We start from the raw sequence: 24,519 nt of genomic DNA, 5'->3' as shown, positions 1-24,519 counted from the left end.
GTGAACCGAGAGGAGGCATCATCCTCTTACCGTCTGTTGGAGGAATTATAAAATTGGGAAGTGCTGCTGTGGAGCCGGGGTCAGCCAGCTTTCTGTAAGGGGCAGGGTAGTACATGAGTATTTTGGGCTCTGCTGGCCATGCAAGCCTCTGTGGAGGCTGCTGGGTCCTAGCACTGTAATGTGAAAGCAGCCGTTGGCAGCCCGTAGACACATGTGCTTGGCTGGGTCCTGGTAAAACCTCATTGACAGATTCAGGGCTGCCCCCCCCCCCCCATCCTAGTTTGTGAAAGCCCTGAAATACGGAAGTAATTAACGTGTCCTGGAAACAGAAGAAGGAGCAGCTGACCTGCTGGGGGATCCCAGAAGGGATCTCAGAGGCCCAGGTGGGCTCTTCCTCCCTCCTACCAGGGTTTCCCAGGTGAATAGAGGAAGGGGCAGAAAGCAGTACGGAAAGGCGTTCCAGGCAGAAGGAAAATAGGTGCAAATGTAGGGAGTCATAAAGGGATGTGACAGCTTGGAAATGGTAAGGATCGGAGGCAAGGGCACCGGGCTACAGTTTCATGGATCATTTTTTTCTCATTTTCTTGTTTTCTACCTCACTTTTTTGGCGGAAGGTATATTTTTTGAGTTCTGGCATATCTTTATAAAATGTATTTTATCCTCTCAAGTAGTAGTTTGAATATAGAATTCAAGTGTGAAAATAATTTTCACGTGAAATTTTGGAGATGTTCTCTTTAGCCTTCAGTGCCAGGAAGTCTGATATCCCCACCCCACTCCCCCACTGTGTTTGGGGACCAAACACCCAGTGTCCCCTCTGCCCCCGCAGCCTGCTTTGAAGATAGCGTTGGCACCATCCCTGCACAACAGTGGAGGGCTTGTCGGGCTCACGGCAGCAAGTTCCAGAGTCCTGGTCCAGAGTCCCATGCTGCTCTCGTTTCAGAGCCCTTGTATGGCTGACCTTCCCCTCTCTGGAAGCTCTTAAGATTTTCTTTTACACAGTTATTCTCCATGATGTACTTTGGTATAACTCTTTGTAAATTCACTGTACTGCGTCCTTGGTCGGCTCTTTGAGAACTAGATTTTTTTGCACCTGAGTATATATAGCCATCATCCTTTGTATGTCTTTGTTATTGCAGTTGTCTCATAATCCCCCGAAAACACCGCTTCCTTCAAGCTTCTCTCTTCCTGAAAAAACCTTTACTGTCTCCCTACACAGTCTCGTCTCGGTCTGCTTTCCCAAACCGGCCAGGTTTGTGTTTTTCATAGGTATGTCTCCCTCTGCTTAGATCCCCACACTTCACTTTACAATACAGTGGCATCTCCCTAACTGCAAAGTATATGTTCCTGAAAAGCTTTCTTCAAAGGCAGTGCTCCAGGAACTAAAGATCTTGTGTGTGGGGGAGATGGAGGTGAGGAATGCAGTTAGGAGAGTAGCTGCTGGTCACAGTTTTTCAACAATGTTTTTGTCCCCTGATAGAAATGAGTAAAGAAGGGGACACTAAGAAGAGTATGAATCAGCAATATGGATACTGTTTACTTTCCATTCAGTCTCCCGGGCTAGGGGTAAACATTCCAGCATCTCCTCTCCTGTAGGTTTGGTGATCCGCAGACGCAGACGTGTTTATCTTGCCTTGTGGTTAACTGGCTTCTCTCCCTCCAGTGTGCAGTTCCTTTTGTGAGTCAGTGACAAGGGAGTATCTCATGGGGATGACAAAAAGTTTCTCGAGATAAAAGGTGCTCTGGGTCCTCTGCCTTCCTGACCAAACAGGTGCTTCTCAGGCCCCTTCCCACCGGCCTTGCTGCAAGACTGGAGAGTCCCACCAGCAAAATGCACTCACTCTCCGCCATATTGCCCCCTCCCTCCCCACCTCCCTCTCATCTCACCCCACCAAAAAGGAAAAACAGACTAAACAAAACATATCTGGACCACAGTTTCTGGTCCTCCTCTGCCTCTACTCTCCTCTTTGAACTCTCTTTACTAATTATCCTGGACGGAAAGGACCGAAACCTCATGGTGACTGGAGCTGGACGTTCAGAGCTGAGGAGAAAGCAAAGCAGGGTGCATTTGTGGCTGTTCCATTTTCACAAGAGGGGACAGAGAGCTCTGCATGCGGGCTTGGCCCATCTTCCTGACATCCTAAGATTGAGGTTAGGATACAACATAAAGAAACAAAACAAGCAAAGAACAGATTTATTTTTTCTTTCCGTTCCAACAGTTTTATAAATTGATTCTGCTTGATCAGTTTTCTTAAAAAGGTTTGTTGACATATTTTAATCCTTTACCATAATTATATTGCATAAGATACAGACTGGTGGCCCGCAGGTGGGAAACAGTCTGAAGACATATATTTTGTTTGGCCTTTAGAATACTTAAAAGCTACAAATTAATTCTGTATATTTATGCATTTGAGTTTTTCATATAAATTCCCAGGTTTCTATCTTGGCTTGAAAAATGAGAAAATCTGGCAAAACAAGGCCCACTGCTGCCCCCTCTAGGCTAGGCTGGTGAGCTCTGGTTTGCACCTGCCTGTGGAGAGTTCTCACCTGTTTTGCCTTCCAGGTATTTGCATTTGCACTCTGCTGCTGCTGCGAGTGACAGTGATCCTAATTTTGGAACCTCTCTAAAAATGTGTTCTCTAGAAATAAGGCATCAATGGGGAAAAAAGTAAATTCTGGCAATGTTTCTATTCGAATGGTGGAGAGACAAGTTTCACGTGTCCTTTTTCCCTTAAAGTACATTAGAAAGCTCTGTTCGTTTACTGTTCTGGCCTCAAGTGAATCCATTTGAAATTTTTGCTTCATAGAGAAGTTAGATCTATTAGAAGCATAAGATCATATGGCCTAAGTGACTCGCTCACCATTTTCTACGTAAGTGTTAATGACAGAAGAGAATTTTCTTTGTCATCCTGCCTGTGTTCAGGTAAGCAGGTGTTGGCGACACTGTCATTGATCTTCCTGTTCCCGAGCACACCCCGCACCCCGGCCTGCCACTCTCTGACCTCCTCAGCGGTGTCCTTGATCGGCACCTGCTGTTGGCTCTGACCTTGTGCTGGTCTGTCTGCTTGCCTGTGGCCTGCCAGCAGGAGTGCAATATTACACCTTAACTTTGGGAAGTTTCTCCTGTGGACCCTGAGCAGAGTTGGACTCTGTCCGCAGCTCCTGAGCCTGAGGCCGGGAGGGCTTAAGTGATTTGCCTCAGTCACACTGCTCATTAGCAGTGGAGCCAGGGTGAGAGTCTGTGTCCACAGGACCTGGTCCAGAGCTCGGCAGCCTCCGTACCCGTCTTGCCACTTCATGGGACACACACATCTCTTTCCTGGAACAAGTGTGAACTTGTAGTGAGGGACTGTTTTCAAAATAATGTTCAGCCAGTCGGTGAATATGGTTTGTGATTGTTTCAGTTATGGTTTGGTCACATTTGGGGCTTCTTTATTCAGTTGTTCCTGCACATGCTTGGAATTCTAGAACTTTAGCAACTGGCATTTCAGACATTGCATGAGTACATTTTCATTCTATGTAAGCTCAGGGACACTGAAGTGACTAGGGAGTCATTCGGCCAGAAAATAGTTGAACGCTTTTGAAATGTGTGCCTGTGCCTTGTGTCTGTTTTGGTTATAATTATGTAAGCTACTTGAGATTTGTCTCCTGAGTTTTTGACAGTACTCAGCAATAGCCAAGAAGAGATCTTGCCATCTGCTATTGCTAAGAAAAGAGTTTTCTGAATTATCTTTCTGGCCTCCAGTTATTTAGATGTTGGATCTTTTTTCCTCTGTCATGTCCCCGTTCTTACATCTCTTCTCCCATGTTCTGTTTTTGTCTTTGATTTTTTTTTTTTCCTGGAAAATTGCTCAATGTTTTATCTGTCTTTAAAAAATTGTTACTATCAGCCAGTACATTTAACTTGTAAGAGCTATTTTTATTTCTGATTATTCCTTTTTCATTGCATCCTCTTCTAGTTTTTTTCCCCCCAAGATTTTATTTATTTACTTGAGAGAAAGAGAGCACAAGCAGGTGGAATGGCAGAGGGAGAGGGAGAAATGGGCTCTCTGCTAAGTAGGGAGCCTGACTCGGGGCTGCATCCCAGGACCCTGGGGTCATGACCCTAGCTGAAGGCAGATGCTTAACTGACTGAGCCCCCCAGGTGCCCCATCCTCTTCTAGTCTTTATGGCTATGCCATATTCACTCTGAGAATACTATTTACAGGTAGTTTTCTGTTTTTTGCTTTTCCTCTTTTCTGCATTATCCCTCTTCTCTCTGGGAGCAATTTTTATTTTCCTTCTAGGGAATCCTGTTTATTCTGAATTTCTTTTTATTGTTTTAGGCTTCACTTATGTTTTATGATCCTTGGTTGTCTGTTCCAGTATAAAAACGAGGCACTATTAAGTCTGACAAGGAGTTCTCAGTGCGTTGGGAGGACTTGTCAGCTGGCGGGCCTCATTCAGCGAGAGTGAATGGGAACATCGTTACTCTGAGCAAGCCCTCAGTGTCAGATGTGGAAGCCTTCCCTCTTGGACACCTGTGTCTTTGTTAGCTGCTCTCATTTCCTGGGCAGTTCTTTTACATTCTGTAGGGAATGCCTCTGTTTCGGAAGTAGGAACATGTCAAGATTGAGGTCGTATAAACAGACCGTCTATAAACAGCCTATAAACAGAAAATCCCTGCCTCCCTCTTTATGTACCCAGAGAGGATTTAAATGGCACCACCACCCATCCATTGTTGTGTTTCCACCAAATCTATAGCCATCTTTGCTTCCTTTCCTCTCCCTATATCTCACACGGCACACTAAATACACTTACACCACTTACTAAATGTGTGACACTCTGCTAAGTGCTTTACACGTATTTACTCTTTTAATCTTTACAACTTATGGAAAATATAGTTATCATCCCCACTTTACAGATGAAGAAATTGAGGCACAGGGAGGTTAAGGCCACACAATGAGTAGCAAAGCTAGGATTCAGCCCCAGTCCATTTTTGTTTTGTTTTAGATTTTATTTAAATTCAAGTTAGTTAACATATGATTGGTTTCAGGGGTAGAATTTAGTGGTGCATCAGTTGCATATAACACCAGTGCTCATTCTAACAAGTGCCCACTTTAATGCCCATCACCATTTACCCCATCCCCTTACCCACCTCCCCTCCAGCAACCCTCAGTTTGTTCCCTATAGTTAAGAGTCTCTTATGGTTTGCCTCCCTCTCTGTTTTTATCTTACTTTATTTTTCCTTTTCTTACTCTGTATTCATCTGTTTTGTTTTTTAAATTCCACATATGAGTGAAATCATGTGGTATTTGTGTTTCTCTGCCTGACTTATTTTGCTTAACATAATACACTAGCTCCATCCACATGGTGGTGGAAATGCAAACTGGCGCAGCCACTTTGGAAAACAGTATGGAGGTTCCTTAAAAAGCTAAAAATAGAAGTAACCTATGACCCAGCAACAGCACTACTAGGTATTTATCCAAATGATACAAAAATAGTAATTTGAAGGGGCACACATACCCCAGTGTTTATAGCAGCAATGCCCACAGTAGCCAAAATATGGAAAGAACCCAAATGTCCAGTCCATGTTCTTAATTAAATCACCACACTGTCCTGCCTCTAGTGCATTGGGAAGACCCTCCATCTCTAGAGCAGATCCAGAATCTGACCATCTCTTCCTCCTCTGCTCTCAGAACCCTTGTCCTCACCACTGGTAGTCTCACCTGGCCTCTGGTTTCTCTACCTCACTTTATTCCCCTGGAGGCCACCGTCCATGTAGCAGCTCCCAAAATCTTCCCGAAGTGCAGATCAGATCATGGATCCCCCCTGATTAAAACACAACAGTGGATTCTTCTCTCAACCGTGTTAAACTCTGAATCCTTTCCACGGCCTGGAGGCCTCCTGTGGCCTGACCAGCCCCCTTCCTCTGGGCTAGGCTCCTCCTCCTGACGTTTGAACCCAGTAAGCATGTCCTTTCTTAGGGTCTTTGTATTTGCTGCTGCTCCTCTTTCCTCCTCGCCATCTTCTCATTAGTCAGTAACACTTTCATTCACTCATACTCACACACATCGACTTATCCTGGTTTTTAAAGCACATATCAAGATCTTAAATTTCTTAGTAGTTTATGCATATGTATCTCCCAACAAGATTCCAGGCTCCTTGAGGGCTGGGACTTTGGTTCCGTGCGCACCTCCAGCGCCTGGATGGGGACCTGGCCTTGGTAGGCTGTTTCTGGTCATCTGCTGACAAGTATCTCAGGGAGGTCTTAGGCTGAACAGCGCCTGCCTGCATTGCAGTCCCTCCCCAAGGCACCCTGGCTTCAGTCCCTGCTCGCCTACATGTGTGGACATCTCTTGTCTACCAGCGGTCACTTTCCCATTTCAGTTGTTGTAGTGTTTGTTACAATTTAGTCATGTGTGTGTATTGGACACTCTTTTTGCCACATCTGCAAGCCTCCTATACTATTATTTATACTAATTTTTTCTTTATTTAAACTTACATGAAATAGAAACTTTATATCACAGTGTAAATGAAAAAGAAAAATATTACTTATCATAAATGACTATTAATTGAAACTAAAAATGTCATTCCATATATCCTTGAAAGTTGTCAAAACTTCAGTTTCATGTACTGCTTTTCTATACTGTGTAGTACTGGAATGGAGAGTTGAGAAATATGTGTTTGGTTATAATCTCGAACTTGAAGCCTGTCATTTGAAAACTGACGCTATAATGGATTCCATTATTCACATCTCCTAGAGCCAGGGCAGCTTGAGTCTAGTGTCTGCAAAGTTATTAACGTACGGTATGTTTCAGTATTTGTCAGTATCCGTTTTCCGCGTGGCTGTACAGAGTACAAGAGGTGTCTTTGCAGCACTTTGAACACCATTCAAAATTCTTCTCCTCGTCTAGGACTGACTACTTTGCACGGATGATGGACATTTCCTTACGTTTGAGAAGACCATCCTGGATGGTGGATAGTAAAAGAATGAGGAGGACTTCACATTTCCAGTGGCTCTTATTAACATTTATTCTCCTGTACTTAATGAACCAAGTAAATAGCCAGAAAAGGGGTAAGTGCATCTGAGTCTTAGAGAATGAACTGATTGCAATGCCGTTGCTCTTTTTTTGCCATTACTATTTTGATTATGAGGTGCTCTTGTGTCTTTATTGACCCCTTCAGGTTTTCTATGGTTAAAATCCATTTCTTTGTTATCCTTTTTTTTTCTATGTACTATTGGTCTCTTTTAAAAAGGCCCATAAAGGTAGATCTAAATATTCTTCCCCCCCCCAAAAAAAAATTAAGGTATAATTTACATACAATACAGTTAACCCTTCTGGGATGAAATTTTGTGTGTTTTGACAAGTGTGTACAGTCATGTGACCATCAACACAATCAAGATACAGAACACTCCCCATTCCAGAAAATTCTCCATGCTCCTCTGTACTCAGCTCCTCTCCTCCCTATCTCAAGCCAGCACGGGCCTAGTTTCTGTTATAATTTTGCTTTTCCCAATGTCATATAAATGAAATCTAAATCTCTTTCTTTAATAATATGTCGTGTTCATCTTCTTTATATATTAAGAATATTTGTGTAGATGTTATTACCTAGCTTATTTCTGTAAAGAACATTATCATCCTTCTGCCCCTGAGTTTAGTTTTTATATTATTTCCATGATGAAACAGAGCTCCTCTTTTCCCCGAGATCACTGTTAAATAACTTGAGTATGGTTACTGATGATTACTAATGTGAGTGCTTCCGATGTTTTTGTTTTGTCACATATAAGTAACTTTGTAGTTTATTGCTACCGTAAATGTCATGTCAGTTGTGTGAAAATTTAAAAAAACCTTTTCAAAGACATTTATAGAGAGAGTCTGAGATGGAATAACCTTTTTTACATTCTAACTGCTCTATTTCCTCCCTCCTTCCCTCTCCTCCTTCCTTTTGCCTTTTGTTCTCCCTCTTCTCCCCCTCCTCCTTTCCTTTCATTCTCTTTTTAGCATGACAGTTTTTTATTGTCTAGTGCGAATGTATTCCATGACCTAGTATTCTTTTATAGGTATGAATAAATACTATTAGGATTATAGTCTTCTGAGTTGTTACTTTTCAGTTGTTTCAGCCTACGCAAAAGACACATTTTTCAGAGACTTGTGTGAGTTCATTACTATCTAAACATAATATGCTTCGTAAAACATTTTTTGAAGATTTTATTTGAGAGAGAGTGAAAGACAACAGCAAGGGGAGGGAGCAGACAGAGGGAGAGAGAGAAGCAGACACCCTCCTGAGCAGAGAGCCCAACATAGGGCTAGATCCCAGGACCCCTGAGCCAAGCTGAAGGCAGACTCTTAGCTGACTGAGCCACCTAGGCACTCCTGCTTCACAAAAATGTAAAGATTGGCCATGGGGTTTCTGTGTAGGTGGCAGTCTCATAACAGGCAGTGGGGCAGCAGTGGCTAGGAGTGCTTAGAAGCTGTGTTTGTGGGCATGGGAAACACGTAATTTTTACTTGGAGTTACTTTATTTGGGGGGAGGAATGGGGGCAAATGGGGCTGTTGGAGATAAAATTCTTCTAGGCCCTCTTTGGGTCTCATCCTTGACTCCCTCCATTTATCTTAGTGGCTGAAGGTGGGACTTTGATGGAGGCTCAGTCCCAAAGGGGTCGAGTTTTTGGCCCACTTCCATTGGTTTCCTCTCATTTTTTAGTCTACAGCTACAAAAAGAAATAGAAAACCAGTCCCTTCTGTGACTGTAGGCTCATCCCTGCACAAAGAACATGGATCCTGCGTGGACATATCTGCTCATACTCATGACTAAAGATGGTTTGATACGTTGGCCTTCTCTGGTGCAGTTAAATTATTAAGCATGTTCTGTGTGTGTTTCTCCTCCAGGGGCGCCTCGTGATTTGAAGTGTATAACTAACAATTTGCAAGTGTGGGACTGTTCTTGGAGAGCACCCTCTGGAGCAGGCCATGGTACTGTTTATGAAATTTGCATCGAAAACAGGTAATAAAAATACTTTGGTTAATGAATAGCTATAACCTAAAGGTCTTTAATAGTAGAGCATAGAGATTTTATTCTAGAAATTTTTTTTAATGAAATTGTAAATCTTAGCTCTCTGTTTCCTAAAAATATCTGAATCTTATTTCAATCAAGGTAGAAACAACCCTTCTCCTGGCCAAAACTTTGATTCTTGTGTTACATGAATATTAAGTATAGAACACCCCTTTCCTAGGCTGTGGATTCTGATCTACTATAGGGAAGTTTTACTGGTCTGTCTAGATGAGTTGGGTTCAAGTTTTGACTCTGCCTAACAGAAAACGTCAGTCTGGAGTAGGCAGTTCAAGGCTGGCACGGTCGTTGATGAGAGACCCAGGTTCCTCTCTGTCATGCTGCTGTGCCAGCTTCAGCGTGTGATCTCATGGTTCAAGGATGCTTGAAGAGTGGCTGTCGTGTCTGCATTCCAGGAAGCAGTGAGGAAAAGGATGCTTTTCTTTAAGGAGACCTCTGAGAAGTCCCACACAACACCTCTGCTTGCATCTCATTGGCAGAATTTAGTCAAGTGATGGAGTCTATTTGCATAAGAGGCAGGGCAGTGTGCCTGCATAAACCTTGAGTTAATGTTATTAAGGGAAGGGGGGAATGGACTTTAGGAGGCCAGTGACAGGTTCTGTCACCCCACCTTCGCCTCTCAAGTGATCTTGGAGAGGGCCACGAGCTCCAAAGCCTAGAGGTAAGGCCTTGGGGCTGTCTGCAAACTGAGCGTTCTCTTCCTTTCCCCCGATTCCAGCAGGGTTCTGAGGGGTTCAGCAATACCAGAGTCGTTCAGCACAGCAGCTCCAAGTCTCATTTTGCCATTGGGTGGCCCTCATGTAAATCGACATAAGTGCACATTTAAACTTTACTCAGGTGTTTTTTCCCCCTTTGGTGTAGTTTTTTTTTTTTTTTTTAAGATTTTATTTATTTATTTGACAGAGATAGAGACAGCCAGCGAGAGAGGGAACACAAGCAGGGGGAGTGGGAGAGGAAGAAGCAGGCTCATAGCAGAGGAGCCTGATGTGGGGCTCGATCCCATAATGCCGGGATCACGCCCTGAGCCGAAGGCAGACGCTTAACCGCTGTGCCACCCAGGCGCCCCTGGTGTAGTTTATTGAGCGACTAAGTTTATTACACTTAGTGTAAGCTTTGTGGTAATTTGTTAACCAGGAGGAGCTTGGTTGTGCTGCAGAAACAGCCCTAAAATCTTATTTCCTCATTCTCTGCCGTGAAAATAAAGGATTGTTTCCTGCTTGTGTTCTGTGTCCCTCTTGGGTCAGCTGGTATCTCTGTCCCCAGTCTCTCCTCGGGGCCCCAAGTCTAGGGGCCCCTCACCCTCCAGTGCATGAAGACAGGAGAAGGAGAGGGGGCACAGCCTATGCTGGCTTCCAGAGCTTCCTTCTGGAAGGGATAGTTGTGACTTTCACTCACATTTCTCTGCAAATAAAGTCCCATTGCCTGCCTCGCTCCAGAGGAGCAGGAAGTACAGTCCTGCTGTGAATCCAGAAGGGGATAACCTGAAAGTTGTGGTAAATCGCCTGAGTGACTACCTCAGGCCACACAGAGAGGAAGTTGTTCTGGCTTTCCAGGAGTTCCCAAGAAACAAATCACTGTGGGTTAAGTGCCGACGGAATTATATGTGAAGGGCTGAGGGAGCATTGACTGAGGAGTGTGGGGCTCCAGAGGCTGTCAGAGACGAAATTGTGTAGTGTGAAGACCCAGTTTCTCAGAAAAAGGACAGAAGGACATTCCAGCCTCAAAAAATATGGGTTCAGTGGCATGAACTTAGGACATAGCATGATTTAGCAAATGCAAGTGTTTTTGTGTTACTGGCACCTAAGGAAGCCTCCCCCAGTGAGGGTGACAGGAGGTGAGCCGACCTGGTCAAATTGGAGTCCTGAGTAAAGAACAGAAAGAGGGTCTGCGTGGGGTGCTGGGCAGGGTCGCACGAGGCGCTGCAGAGTCCCTTTGCTTGAGCTCATATTTGCATGGGGAGTTAGAAATGTATGTGAAAAACAATAAAAAGAATGTAAATGTGCTCTGTGAAGGTTGAAAGAGCTGTGGAACCAAGGGGAAAAAACCGACTTTAGTCAAAGAGATAATGGGTGGGGAACTGGAAGAGTTTGAAAGCGGAAGAGAAAGTGTTGTTGACATTGAACCCTCGAGCCAAAACAGAGGAGCAGCAGACAGATTGAGGGTGTGTTTGAAAACAGAGGAACAGCAGATTGAGGGTGTGTTTGAGGGACCACAAGCAGCCAGTTTCATTCCTGTCCTCAGTATCTGTGGAGCGCCGTCTCAGCCTGAGACGGAATGATGGTCTTGTATAGACGTGCAGGGCTGATGCGGGGCGGGCGTGTGTGGCGCCAGGTAAGGCTGCAGAGGGAAGGTTGGTGGGAGTTTGAAGGGTGTGCTAAAGTCCTGAGTTTCTTGAAATAATCATTTCTGCTTATCATGAGACTTTCTGGTACAGTCTGGTTATGCATCCTCCACATTGATGCACTTACCATTAACCTCTCGTTTTTCAGTCTTTAGATGCAGTATAACCTATCATGTTTTTGTACGAAAGAACAAAGTATTTTCTAGTGCATTTTGTGTTAATCATATTTTTGTGACAATTGCACGATTAACTTTATCCGCTAATTAAAATTTGATTTTTTTTCTATTGCAGGTCTTATTCTTGCTATCAATCAGAGAAAACAAATACTAAAATCCCTGCTCTTTTACCTGGTGATCATGAAATAACGATAAACCGTCTATATGATTTTGGAAATCTTATAAGTAAATTCACATTAAATGAAAAAAATGTTTGTAAGTATTTGAAAAGAAAATTGATTTGAAAATAACTTAGCCCAGGGGCTCCTGGGTGGCTCAGTCGGTTAAGCATCTGCCTTCAGCTCAGGTCATACTCTCAGTGTCCTGGGATCGAGCCCATGTCGGGCTCTCCACTTGGTGGCGAGTCTGCTTCTCCCTCTCCCTCTGTGCTCTCTCTTGTTTTCACTCTCTCTCAAATAAATAAATAAAATCTTCAGAAAAAAAGAAAGTAACTCAGCACAGTGCCTTTGTGCTTAGTATTGCAGTGCTTTATAATTGGCAGAAATTTACTCTTCTTTTGAATTTCCGTTCTTAGACTAATGCTTGCATTTCCCCAGCAACCATACTGTGGCTTATAGAACACAGCCAAGATGGGGAAGGAAGCAGACTGTCGTCTGGTCAATCAGAGTACATGTCACAGAGTTCACGATCCTTTCCATATTTGGATACTTTTCTTGTCCCCTCTTTGCCTCATTGATTCCTGCATACCTTTCAGAATTTCTCAGGTGTCCCCTGCTCTAGGAAGTGCTCTTTGAGCATACCCGTTCCTTTTTAAACATTCCCAAAGGCCATGTGTATTTCTCCTTCATGGCATTTCTCATGGTTGCATTACTAATATATTATGTGATAAGGCACTTACTGTGTGTTGCTTTCGCAAGAAAATAGGTTCCGTAGGGCAGAGAGTTTCTCTTCTACACCTAGCACCTAGCCCACTGCCTTGCATGTGGCAAGCATCTTTTACAGAGGTGTTGATTAAATGCCTACAACCTAGGTTACAGGCTGAGTGGAGTCATGAAATAGACCCAGGCTGATGGAGATGGAAATTTTGCTACACAGCGAGACCTTAGAAACCCTAGGAGCCTTGACTCTTAATGGTGGGAGAGGCGGGTTTGTTTGCTCCTGACAACTGTTATGGCATGGCATCATAATGATATTATAATGAGTCTTATAAGGATGACTTACTTTGAAACAAGGCGGAAAATATAATTAACTGGGTGACCTGTCCAATTTCATGGATAAGATGCCTGTTTGGAGTGGTCTGTGTCTGAGATAGAACAGATTGTGAAAGGATAAAAACAAAGCGAGCTTTCCAGGAACTTCACCTCTGTCTCACTGCCTTTCAAGATGAAGAGAGAAGAGCCATGTTTGTTATTTTCTTTCTGCAGCTGAATGTGAGATCCATGTGAGAATGTCTTTGTACAGATCAGCCATGATTTCAGTACCCACAGAGAAATACTGTTAACACTTAAATATATTCGCTATGTATATACATATAAACAGTAAGGTTCATATTACTTTATAACCTAACAGAAGACATAGATTTTTCCGTTTGTTATCTAAATCTGTATTATTTTTATAGGCTGCATAGTATTCCATAGAATGGAGGTACTGTAATTATGTTAAGTGATCGATTATTAACATTGAGATTTTTATTTCTGGTTTTTCAGTATTACAACCAATGCTTTAATGAGCATGTTTTGCACATGTGTGTTTCTAATTTGTGTGATGATTTCCTTAGGCTAAATTCCTAAAATTGGGAATGCTGCATTAAAGATAATCCCCTTGTTAGGACTTTTGATATCCATCGCCAATAGTTTTCTGAAGCTTTTGAGTCTCTTTGCATTTCCATAAACATCCTATTAGAGGGGCTCCCTGTTCTTTACTTCTTGCCAGGACTGGGTATTGTCCATTTCTCTTAGTTTTGCCATTTCAATCTCATGGCCCCCCAGTTGTAGCACTTTGTTTTTGCATTTCTGTGATTATTTTTAAAAAAATGATCATTTTTGTTCTTTTCTGAACTGTCTGTATCCTTTCTCAATTTTCTCTTGTGTTGAAGCTCATCTTTTCCCTCATCGGTTCACAAGAGCTCTCTATATTATGGTTATTAATTCTATCATATTTGCTACAGATAATTTTCCAAGTTTAGAATTTAAACTTCATGGTTTTCATTTTTATATAAATAGAATCGTTCACTTTTTCTTTTTTTTCTTTTTTTTGAGCTTTTGATTTTGTTATCATGCTTGATTTGAATATTTTACCATCTGGAATTATTGTGTAGTAAAGTATAAGGAATCTAACTTAATTTTATTCCAGATTTATAAAAAAATTCCTTAGGACTCTGTCAGAGAGCCAGTTGGTGTTGCCTGATTTTTCAATAGTTAAGGAGAAGGTGCTGCCTGGGAAGCTACTTGAAGATGATAGTGGTCAATGGAAAGAACTACAGGGGCGAATCAAGACAGACTCTAGATGACTTACTAGGTGAATAGTCCATTGTGTTTACATACCATGTAATTTGTTGATAGCAGTTTTAATAATACTGAGTCTGATTATGATTAGACTATTAGGTTAACAGTATCCCAGTAATAAGATATTACTATTACTACTATGATAATACTGTTAAGAAAATTGAAAAGCAAACTAGAGGAAAATAAAAGGGCGGTTGGATGCATTAGCAATTCTTTGAGTCCCTACTGTGTTTGGGAGAAGCTATGAAATGGTAGTGTACCTGTGCATTAGAGGATCTGAGTTCTTTGGCAATTTGCTACTGAATAAAAGTATGAAGAATCAAGATTTCTCCAACACCATACATATAAAGCAAACCAGGCATTTAATATATACACACATACATAATACGCTTCTAGTTGACAAGGGCGAACACAAAAATAAGTCTTTATAAGACTTCTAGTGTCTAAGTTTCTTAAAATAACCTGAAAATATGGATCTGGCCGAGGCAGAATAAATAATGTGGATCCTATGAATGAGCTGGGAAAGCTCCCATCTCCTGATGTTTAAGCGAAAAAGAGCATGGAGGTTATGGGTAAAGACGTACTAGCTTTAAAAAATAAACACAAGTGTTTAAATTTATTTCCCAGCTGAAAAGTTCCTGTCTTCTGGAAAGCAAGTTAATATTGTCCTCAAGTGTCTATTTTAGCTGTAAAGAAATGCAGATAATAGTTTGTGGGATCTTAGGGAAACTTCCCATTTTACTGTGAGGAAGTGTACTATGAAGTAGTGAAAAAGTGTGTGTGTGTGTGCGCGTGCGTGTGCGCGCATGTGTGTTTAATCCTCTCATTTGCATAATTGTGGTTACTGTCTTTTAGCTTGAAATACTGGCTATGACTTGTGTTTTGAAGAATAGCCCACTTCTATTTAGGTAAAATGTAAATTACGTGTACTTTCCAGAGAGGGAGGGAGTATTTTAATAGATGAATATTGCCTTCGTGTAAATGCTCCCATCTTTCATAATTTTTAAGTTACTATATCATGACAGCCTGAAGCATTTGAAAGAACAATGTTCTTAGAAGCCTCTGCTCTGTGATCACACTGGCACCTGGAACTTTCCCTCTCCGGATACTAAAGCAATTTCTTGCTCCTCCTTTGCTCCGTTTTTGTTTTTTTTTGTTTTTTAAGTTTTTATTTTAATTCCAATTTGTTAACATACAATATTTGTTACATGAGTTTCAGGTATATGATATAGTGGCTCCTTCTGTTTTAAAAGCAGCTCCTACTTAAAACTTGTCCTAGAAAGCATCCTCCACTGTCCTTAGGTAGCTGTGGAACCGCTGACTTTGCTGTGTAGTGTTTAGGTTTTGAAGCCACAGGGACTATTTCCTGTACAGCCGTAAATATTTTACACAGATCCAGCATAGAGCACTAAAATGGTCAGCACATTTTAGTTCAATTTATTAAGAACTTATTTTTAATTTCCAAGACTAATTTATATTGGTTTGCTCTGCCATTTTTTGTTACTTAGCACACTCAGCTCCCCTACCTCTGTAAAGTCCTGCAGTCCTGGGCTTGCTGTGACTGCTTTAACCAGCCCTTGTGCTTCATGGGGCAGTGCTAGGATAGGGATGGCCCAAGAGCATGTATGTGTCTCTGGAGTTGTCTTAACTTACCTTCACTTACTGTGATTGGAAGCGAGAACATGTAAGACAGTCCCCACATTGTCTGCCCTTCACACCAGGAAGCCACGTTTCATACAGCGGGACAGGCTCATACCTTACGTGTTTTTCATTGATCCAAACTATTTGAGTAATTTACTCATCCCTTTTAAGTAGAGACTTGAAGATTTTAAAGAATACTTTGCTTTTTTTCTGCCTTTTTTATTTTTATAATTTACCATTTTCTCCCTGTGAGCTACTATATCCTTGAGCATGTTTTTTTCCTTTACCTTCTGTATTGCAGCTTCAGAGCCCTCTGCCCTCCCAGACTTCTTTCTCACCAATGACAGGACCCTCCCCAATGCCAATGGTCTTTCCTCACTTTTCCTCTGTGAACTCTCTTTGATTTGGGCCTAAATGACAACCTATTTATTTTATTCTCAGTGCTGCTGGATCTTCTCTGGTTTCCTTCTGCCTCTCAGCATTCTTGCTGGGGTTCTCTGGTTCCTTGAAGGTGTGACTGTCTCTTGGTAGCTCTCAGCTGTCAAACAAGCTTTGGCTGTTTTGAATCATGTGTTCAAGTCTGTTCAGCTACACTCAGCGAGTTCCTCGAATCTGTGTCCATGGTGCTGATGGGCCCTGTTCTCACTCGCGGTCAGCAGTCCCCTCCACTGATCCTCCGTCCCTCCCCTGACGCTTGGTCATCGACAGCCTATCTCTCACATTTCCTCACAATGTCCGTGATTCTTTTTGCCTGCTTTCTACGCTAGAAACTTGAGGTAATCTTAGATGTTTCCCTTTCTTATTATACTAATCCTTCATTTCTTTGATCCAGTCACTTCTTTGAAACGCCCATTAGAGTTTTTCCTTTTCCATATCCCTCATGCACGTGATGATGCATCATGATCCGTATCCTTGCTACTCTGGTCAGCCTTCCGCAGTGGTCTTCCACTTAATCACCTTATCTCTCTCAGCACCCTGCAGGCCACAGCTCACCTAGCTTTTCTGAAGGCCTTCTTATCCTGCTGAGTACTTCCCACATCTGCACAGTACCCTTTTGGCTCCCTCACTCAATGCCTTGGTCATTCCTGTGGTCTTGCTGCTATTTACAGATATATACCAGTAATGGTTCATAGCATCCCCAAATGGTGACTTGTGCCAGCATCAGGGGCTCTGACACTGCCAGGTGAGTGGGAAGGGTGCAGAGAAAACAGGTGAGAAGCTCTACCAGAGCAAGCTTTCCATATTCCATCATTTTCTTAGGCCTGACCTACAGTCATACTGAGGAAGCTCCTTTACTTCTCTCTGATGTTGGAATCCTTACAGATTCCAGACTGATGACACTAGAGTTTTGTGGGAACCCAGTGGCTATTTGTATTAGAAGACATATTGGGATTTGGTAATAATTTTCTCAGATTTGAGGGATGAATCATTGGGAGCTGCTTATGCAAATAAATACATATATTCTCTTTTTTCAGTAGTCACTTTGAGAATTTTCTTTCTTTCTTTCTTTTTTTTTTTTTTTTTTTTTTTTTCGAGAGAGAATGTGTACAAGGCAGGGGGAGGGATGGAGGGAGGCAGAGAATCTTAAGCAGGCTCCATGCCCAGCGTGGAGCTGGACAAGGGTCTCCGTCTCATGACCCTGCGATCACAGCCTGAGCCAAAATCAAGAAGTGGATGCTGTACCGACTGAGCCTCCCAGGCGCCCCGAGAGTTTGCTTTTAATTCTTGATTATTTTTTGGTCAAGAAGGAATAGAGTTTTGAAGTAATTGATTAATGGAATTACAATATGAAAATCATTATTTTACTAAGTCATGTCTGTTTTCTTTTCTTCAAGCCTTAATTCCAGATACTCCAGAGATCTTGAATCTGTCTGCTGATTTCTCAACTTCCACATTACACCTAAAGTGGAATGACAGGGGTTCTGTTTTTCTACATCACTTAAATGTCATCTGGGAAATTAAAATTCTACGTAAAGAAAATATGGAAATCGTAAAATTAGTAAGTTTGAACCAAAATAGATTTTTTTTCCTGTGACATTAAAGAAACGAAGTAATTTAAAAAAAAATTTTAAGGTGATGTCAGTGAACTTTCACATAGTTAAAGAAGTAGATTAGCTGTCCTTTCAGGGTTCATTATAAACTATTTGCTATTACTCAAATCACTTACTAAAATAATGTATAACTTAAAATAATGTATAACTTACTAATTATAGTAAATTTAGGAAATTAAGGGAGGAATAATCCATGATTCCACACCACTTGACCACAGTAAATGTTATTTTTGTGTTTCTGTCCAGCTTTTTGTATGTGCATGTTTTTACATAAATGAAATATATGAATACATGTAATTTATTATTTTTAGTTTTGTCTAATACTATAAACAGTAATTGTTGAGAAATTTTGTATAAGCTTCTAAGTTTGAATTTATCTGAATCTGAATTAACGTTCTTACATTTAATAGTACATGCTTTTTTCCTCTTATTTTTTTAAACTTTGTTGATGAATAGTTTCCTTATGATCTGTCTCTAGTTTCCTATTAACCTAAAGGAGGATGAGGAATAGTAGTGAAACGTTTTGACAGCGGGTATGTGGGAATTCCCTCTTTTGTCTTTTCACTCTTCCTTAATGAATTTGAAATATGCTTACTCATAGATTTAAGAATTAGAAGACTATCTTAAGATTTTACAATGATTTGCCTAAGTGCATAGATAAGATAGATCATAAAGATAAAGAAGAGGATTACTCTGTATTTCATAGTTGTCTTGGTTTTCCTTTCTGACACTCTGTGTGTGGCATTCCTAAAGTAGTGGCAGCCTAACTGTAGCAGTGTGCGTGCCACGCTTCCGCGTGGCCGACAGCCCCGTAAAAGCTCCGCGTATGGTCGCTCTTTGCATCCTCACCACAGACTGGTGAGGGAGGCACTCTGAGCATCATCCCCACTTAATAGATGAAGCTCCAGAGACACAGGAAGACATGAAGTGGTGGAGCCAGGACTCAGAGTTACAGAGTCTGTGCTCTTTCTTAACCACTGCAATTTCTGTTACAAAATAGATCTATTTATTTTTAAGATTATTATTATTATAAGATGCCTTCCCTTCCTTTGCACTTGTGCAAATCAAACATGCACTTCAAGACCTGAGTCAAATCCTACCCCGTATTTTAAAGCCCATCCTAACGACCTCAGCCTAAAATGCTCTCCCTTTTCTGGAATTTTAATGGCAGTTTTCTCCTGCAACCTAATTTGCAAGTAGCTTTGACTCAGCTCTACCATTGTTGTCTTAAAACTATTGCTTCTCTAAAATTGTACCATGTAGCTTTTTATGATGGCTGACATTTTGTGCTGGGTGGGTTACCACTTAGTGGCTTCAGGTAACTTCCCCAAACCTCCTTGTTCTCATTGGTGAAGTGGTGCCAGATATTTACTTTAGTAAATGATAACAGTATCTATAAAGCTGCTAAACAACTACGAGTTGTCATTACTTCCTTTGGGGCTACCTCAGGGATGCTAGAGTAAGAGGGCTACTCTTCTGAAGTGTAAGTGGGATCAAGCATAAAGGAATGGGGGCGCCTCGGTGGCTCAGTCGTGAAGCGTCTGCCTTCGGCTCAGGTTGAGCCCCGCATCAGGCTCCCTGCCCCGCTGGAAGCCTACTTCTTCCTCTCCCACTCTCCCTGCTTGTGTTCCCTCTCTTGCTGGCTGTCTCTCTTTCTGTGTCAAATAAATAAATAAAATCTTTAAAAAAAACCAAACATATAGGAATGGAAAGGATCACTGTTTTTAAGGTCCTGCAACTCACGGCCACAAGGTGCATCACGTGATGGCCGTGGCAAAGCACTACTTTGGGGATCTGATCTTTGAAGAAAAATCTTTGCATGGGGAAATAGAGCAAGAGGCCAGAAAAATAGAACAAATGAACTTTTAAGAAGTGAGATTGAAAGGGCAAGTGATTCAGGTCTATAGTAAAATGTGACCTTTCTGTTTGTAATTCTGTGTTATTAATATCATTATTTAAGGCAGAGTTGCTTCTAACCTGTCACTTTGCTGTTATTTTGTGATTGTGTAAGAATCAAGTATACTGTACATTGGGGTTTCGGTTAGAACTTGACAGTTTCTGCCTGTGGCCTCACATACAGGCCTGGAAGCTGGTGCTGCGAGGACAGGATGGGAATGACACCTGGGAGCTCTGCAGCACCCTCGGCCCCTCCCATTCTGCTCTCCACGTGAACAACAAATTTCAGTTCTTTTAGCTGATTCTTTTATTATGTATTTCCATTGTCCAGATAGCATGCACTTATTGCTCTTCCTTAATTTTTCTTTTCAGTTTTGAGCAACGTTTTATTGTAACAGTGGGAGATGAGAATTTAATCTTGTCACCTCCTGGCCTGGGCGCACACACTTGCATGCTTGTGTGCTTGCTCTCTCTCTCTCTTAACATTTCCCATCTTTTTCTAGTACTGTTATATCATTCTGTGATAATTTTTGGTAGAGTGGCATTCATTGTATTATGATTATATAAAACACTATCCACAGCTAAACCGAGTAGTATATACTATTATTTTCTTTTTTAGGGTACAGCTTCTTGTATTGTCTTATATTTTTAGTTTTATTTTTGTGCCCCATTAATTCAATCCTAAATTATCTCCAAGTTGTATGAATCTCCTGTTGAAATGTTCAAACACACTAGTTCTTTATCAGCTGTATGTTTGTGAATAGCTCTCTCTGAGGCCTTTTGACTTACTTCTCAACCCTGCTTACATAGGGTTCACATAGGTGCAATGTTCTTATAGCAGGAGTATAGTAAACACCTGAGAACTCTTTGTGGCCATAGGTTTCTCAGGAACTCCAGCAGTCTCCATTCCTACCAGCCAACCCTAGGTTTGAAAAGATTAATACCTGGGTATACCCGTAACCCTTTTAGGACAAACCTGTGTGTTTTTTTGGCACATTTCTTAGGAAGCTGTGGTCCAAGAGGTCTCTATCATCATCCAGGGGACTTCTTTTACCTTTTTCTCGTGATGGATCCTCTTTTTCCTGAATTCTTCCTCTTATTTCCTCATTTTGTTGGGAGCGTATATTCTAGTAGGTGTTTGCTATTTATTATAAATACTCTCTGCTATCTATAATGGTAGCTTGCAGATATACTTTGTTTTTTTAATTTAAATTGGTTGCTAACAAAATTTAAAAGACTGTCAATTCCAATATTGAGAAGATACTGAACAATTGGAACTTTCATACACTTCTGATGGGAGTGTACATTAAGACATGACATTTCTACAAATGTCTGTTTTGCACTCATTCATGATTGCTACTTTAGCTGGGTATAGAATTGTAGGTTGGGGGATTTTCTCAAGATTTGGAAGACATTGTTCCATTTGTTTCTTCTTGTGGATCTCTCTTCCTTTGTTGTACTAGACAGTCATTGGGCCCCTTTCAGTCTGAAAACACATGTCCATCAGCTTGGGAAATTTTCTTATGTCTTATGGCTTTAATTTCTTCATATCTGTTTTCTCCTATTTTTTTTCCTTAGAAATACTGTTCTTCAGAAATTGGACCTTCTAGACTGCTTCTCTACTGTTCTTAATTGTTTCTCCTTTCCATCTGTGATTTTATTTTGCTCTGTTTTCTGAACAGTTTTTCTTAAACTTTATCTTGAATTCCTGCTATTGAATTTCTATTAATAGGTTTTTTTTAATGTACAAGAGATCCCTTTTGTCTGTTCTTTTTGTTTGTTTTATGGATGCAATATCTCATTCTGAGGATATCAGTTATTTAATTTTTTGTTCTTTCTATGTAGTCTGTCTCTTCAAGTTGTTTTTCTTATTTTGATCTTTGACTCTCATATTAGAACTTTTTCTCCAGTTTCTGGTCATCCTGGTTGCTGCTCATATGTGAGTGGCTCTTAAAATTTTTTTAAAAATCTGATTGGAACTTTTGTTTGCCGTCCAGGGACTTTTGCCTGGGACTTCATTATAAGTGATTAGGTTGGGCTATCTAGTTGGCAAAATCTTAATATTGTTTTTTTAAATTTTGATCTTGACCTGTTCATATGCCCCAGAAAAGTTGATTTAGATCCCTACCTGGTAAGTAGCGACTCTGCCATCAGTTATCCTGGGGGCTGAGTAGGAGGAAAAGGCAGGAGCACCCCAGCCTTCATAGTGCATAGGTTAGCAATCCCTTGTATTTGGTACAGTATTCCCCATTTTCTGCTCTTTCTGAGGTTCTTCATTCCAGAGGTGTTCTGTCTTACTTTTCCAGATCATAAATCTCCATTCTGCCAAAATGAAGAAGGGTAGTCTTTTGGTAGCACAGAATGTGGGCGGGATATATGGGTACCTAACATCTCTTCAGACAACTTTGAAGCAGTCTTCTGCACCTCACCTTCACCGTGGATTTCCAGGGGAGCCTGGTACAGCCCCTTCTGGAGCCCTTTGGCATTTCCATGATAGAAATCAGGTTGTTTCTGCCTTTTCCATCGGAGGCTTAAGATTCAGCTTTCTCAGATCTTCTGAGTCCATTACTGTTGTCCGTCAGCTCTCCAGTATTTAGAATTTCATTGGTCTTGTTTCTTCTGTTTTTTGCCTTTGTGCATCTGTGCCTTTAAAAAAAAAATCATCTGTGTACTTTTGCTTTAGAGACATTTCAGAAGGTAAGAGGGGGGAATATAGTTATTTAATCTGTTGTCTTTAACTGGAGGCCCCAAGGTTTATTTTAGTAGGTCCTCGATATTTGATCAAAATCCTTCCCATTTTTTACAGTTGAGATTAATATTTTATCTTACTATAAGCTGCATATTTAAAAATAAAATTTTAAACATGTAACATAAAAAAGTCTAATCTGAAACAGTTACTTTGTTGGGATGCTCCTCCTCACTGCCTCTAACTCTTGGAAGTACCAGTTTTTTCTCGATGAAAAATGGAGACCATTTTTGGCAATGGTACATTTCTCTGTGAACTGTATTGGATGTTTTGGGATATTGATGTCATGTATAATCATGCAGTGGAGCCTAACGATGAAGAAGTAAACAGGTGCACTGGTTGTGATGAGCACCGGGTAATGTGTGGAATTGTTGAATGACTGTATTACACTGTATGTTAACTGCACTGGAATTTAAAAAAAAAAAAGAAGTAAACATAAATGAATCACGATTATTGTTCCTGTAACTCTCCTCTTATGCCTTATAGAAAACGGAGATGGTTGTACAAAAAGGCAGACCTTTAACTTAGTGGTGACTGTATACAGTCTGTTGTGTTTTTTAAATCAGAAGGGAAGCAGAACATATCACTACTCAGCAATCTTATTTTGTGTTTGTGTTTGTTTTTTAGCTGACCCACAACACAACTATGAATGGGAAAGACGCAGTTCATCACTGGAGTTGGACCTCAGACATGCCCTTGGAGTGCGCCACTCATTCTGTGGGAATTAGATGCTATGTTGATGATCCTCATTTCTCTGGTCGCAAAGAGTGGAGTGACTGGAGCCCACTGAAGAACGTTTCTTGTAAGCCTGCATTTAAAAAGATTTTGTCTCAAATGAATTAGATTAGTCTTAAGGGTAAGGTCTAGTTTAAGCTTTCAGTTCTCCAGATGCCATTTGGCTTCATGAAGGTCACCTGGGGATCTTACAAGTCTCTGTCCCAGAACATTTTGATTCAAAAACTCTGAGATAGGATTCAGGAATCTGTATTTTTAAAGATCTTCTGAAGTGATTAGATAATCATCCAGGTTTGAAAATCACTGTGGTAGGTGATGAAGAACATTTTTAAAAATTTTACATAGATATTATTGAGATCAAGTCTATAGTAAAAAAAAAAAAAAGGCTCCTAGTTTCTTGCCCACAGAGCAGATCTCTATGAGTTGCAGAGTTATTTCAGAGAACATGGGGATCTGTAAGTATACCCCAAATCACCTGTCTATTGAATGAAACTTGTATGCAGGTAGAATGTTGCCAGTGTGAGAGAGGCCTGGAAAATTGTTGGTGGTCAAATGAAGTCCTTCCAAAGGCTGGTTATCATTGTAGATTATCCACTGTAATGACCACGTGGAAAAATGGATCAGAGGAAGGAAGAGTGGAAGCACATAGATAAGTAATGAGGATCTTGTTGCAGTTTAGCAAAGACAGTGAAGGCTAAAGTAGGGCACTTAGGTCTGGAAATGAAAAGGGGGAAAAGGTGTGAAAACACTGAAGAGACAGAATAAAAATTAGTGACTATTCATTTGGTAAGTGAGAAATAAAGCCAAAGGTGACTATTAGTTTGGGCAGCTGAGTAGCTGGTGATGCCCTCCACTGAGACAGAAAATATATGAATGACTTAGGTGGGAAAGATAAATTCATTTTTAATATGTTGACCTTGAGGTACTTAATGAAGCGTATGGGTAGCACTGTCTCAGGCAGTCAGAGATACAAGTCTGGCATCCGAGTGATTACTAGGAGCTGGAGAGACACATTGGAGAGTCATCAACATGTATGTGATGTGCAGTTGTTTACGTCTAGAGGTTAACATACTCAGAGAAAGAGAAATGGGGACCAGAGACACATGTCTTACAGGCTTGTATGTCTAAGGGTAGGATGGAAGAAAAGGAGCCAGCCAAGTGGAGGACAGTAGCCAGAGAGTTAAGAGTAGCCCAGGAGAGTAGAGTGGTGCAGAACCCAGGAGAGGGAGTTTTGAGAAGCTAGAGCTGAGGCAGCATACGCGGTGCTGCGGATGTCAAAGGCAAGGGTTATTGAGCAGTGGTCACTGGACTGAGCAAATATATCAGTGAGCCACTTTAGTAGAATGGTCGGGGTAGAAGCCAGTATGTGGTAGATTAA

The 24,519-nt window shown here is 41.2% G+C and overlaps 1 protein-coding gene across 3 annotated transcripts in view; it reads left to right on the top strand.

The window, feature by feature from the left end:
* LIFR (LIF receptor subunit alpha) overlaps positions 1-24,519 on the top strand; it is a 74,495-nt gene that overhangs the window by 16,789 nt on the left and 33,187 nt on the right. For all 3 annotated transcript variants that reach the window (XM_026506849.4, XM_026506848.4, XM_057312206.1), the window contains exons 2-6: positions 6,894-7,054; positions 8,871-8,985; positions 11,684-11,823; positions 17,549-17,712; positions 23,034-23,208. In XM_026506849.4, coding sequence (XP_026362634.2) covers positions 6,913-7,054; positions 8,871-8,985; positions 11,684-11,823; positions 17,549-17,712; positions 23,034-23,208 — 736 coding nt within the window. In that variant the 5' untranslated portion in view covers positions 6,894-6,912. The remainder of the gene's footprint in view (positions 1-6,893; positions 7,055-8,870; positions 8,986-11,683; positions 11,824-17,548; positions 17,713-23,033; positions 23,209-24,519) is intronic.

This window comes from Ursus arctos, unplaced genomic scaffold (genome assembly GCF_023065955.2).
Source record: "Ursus arctos isolate Adak ecotype North America unplaced genomic scaffold, UrsArc2.0 scaffold_15, whole genome shotgun sequence".
NCBI classification, from domain to species: Eukaryota; Metazoa; Chordata; class Mammalia; order Carnivora; family Ursidae; genus Ursus; species Ursus arctos.
This window is presented reverse-complemented; position numbering and strand designations above follow the sequence as displayed.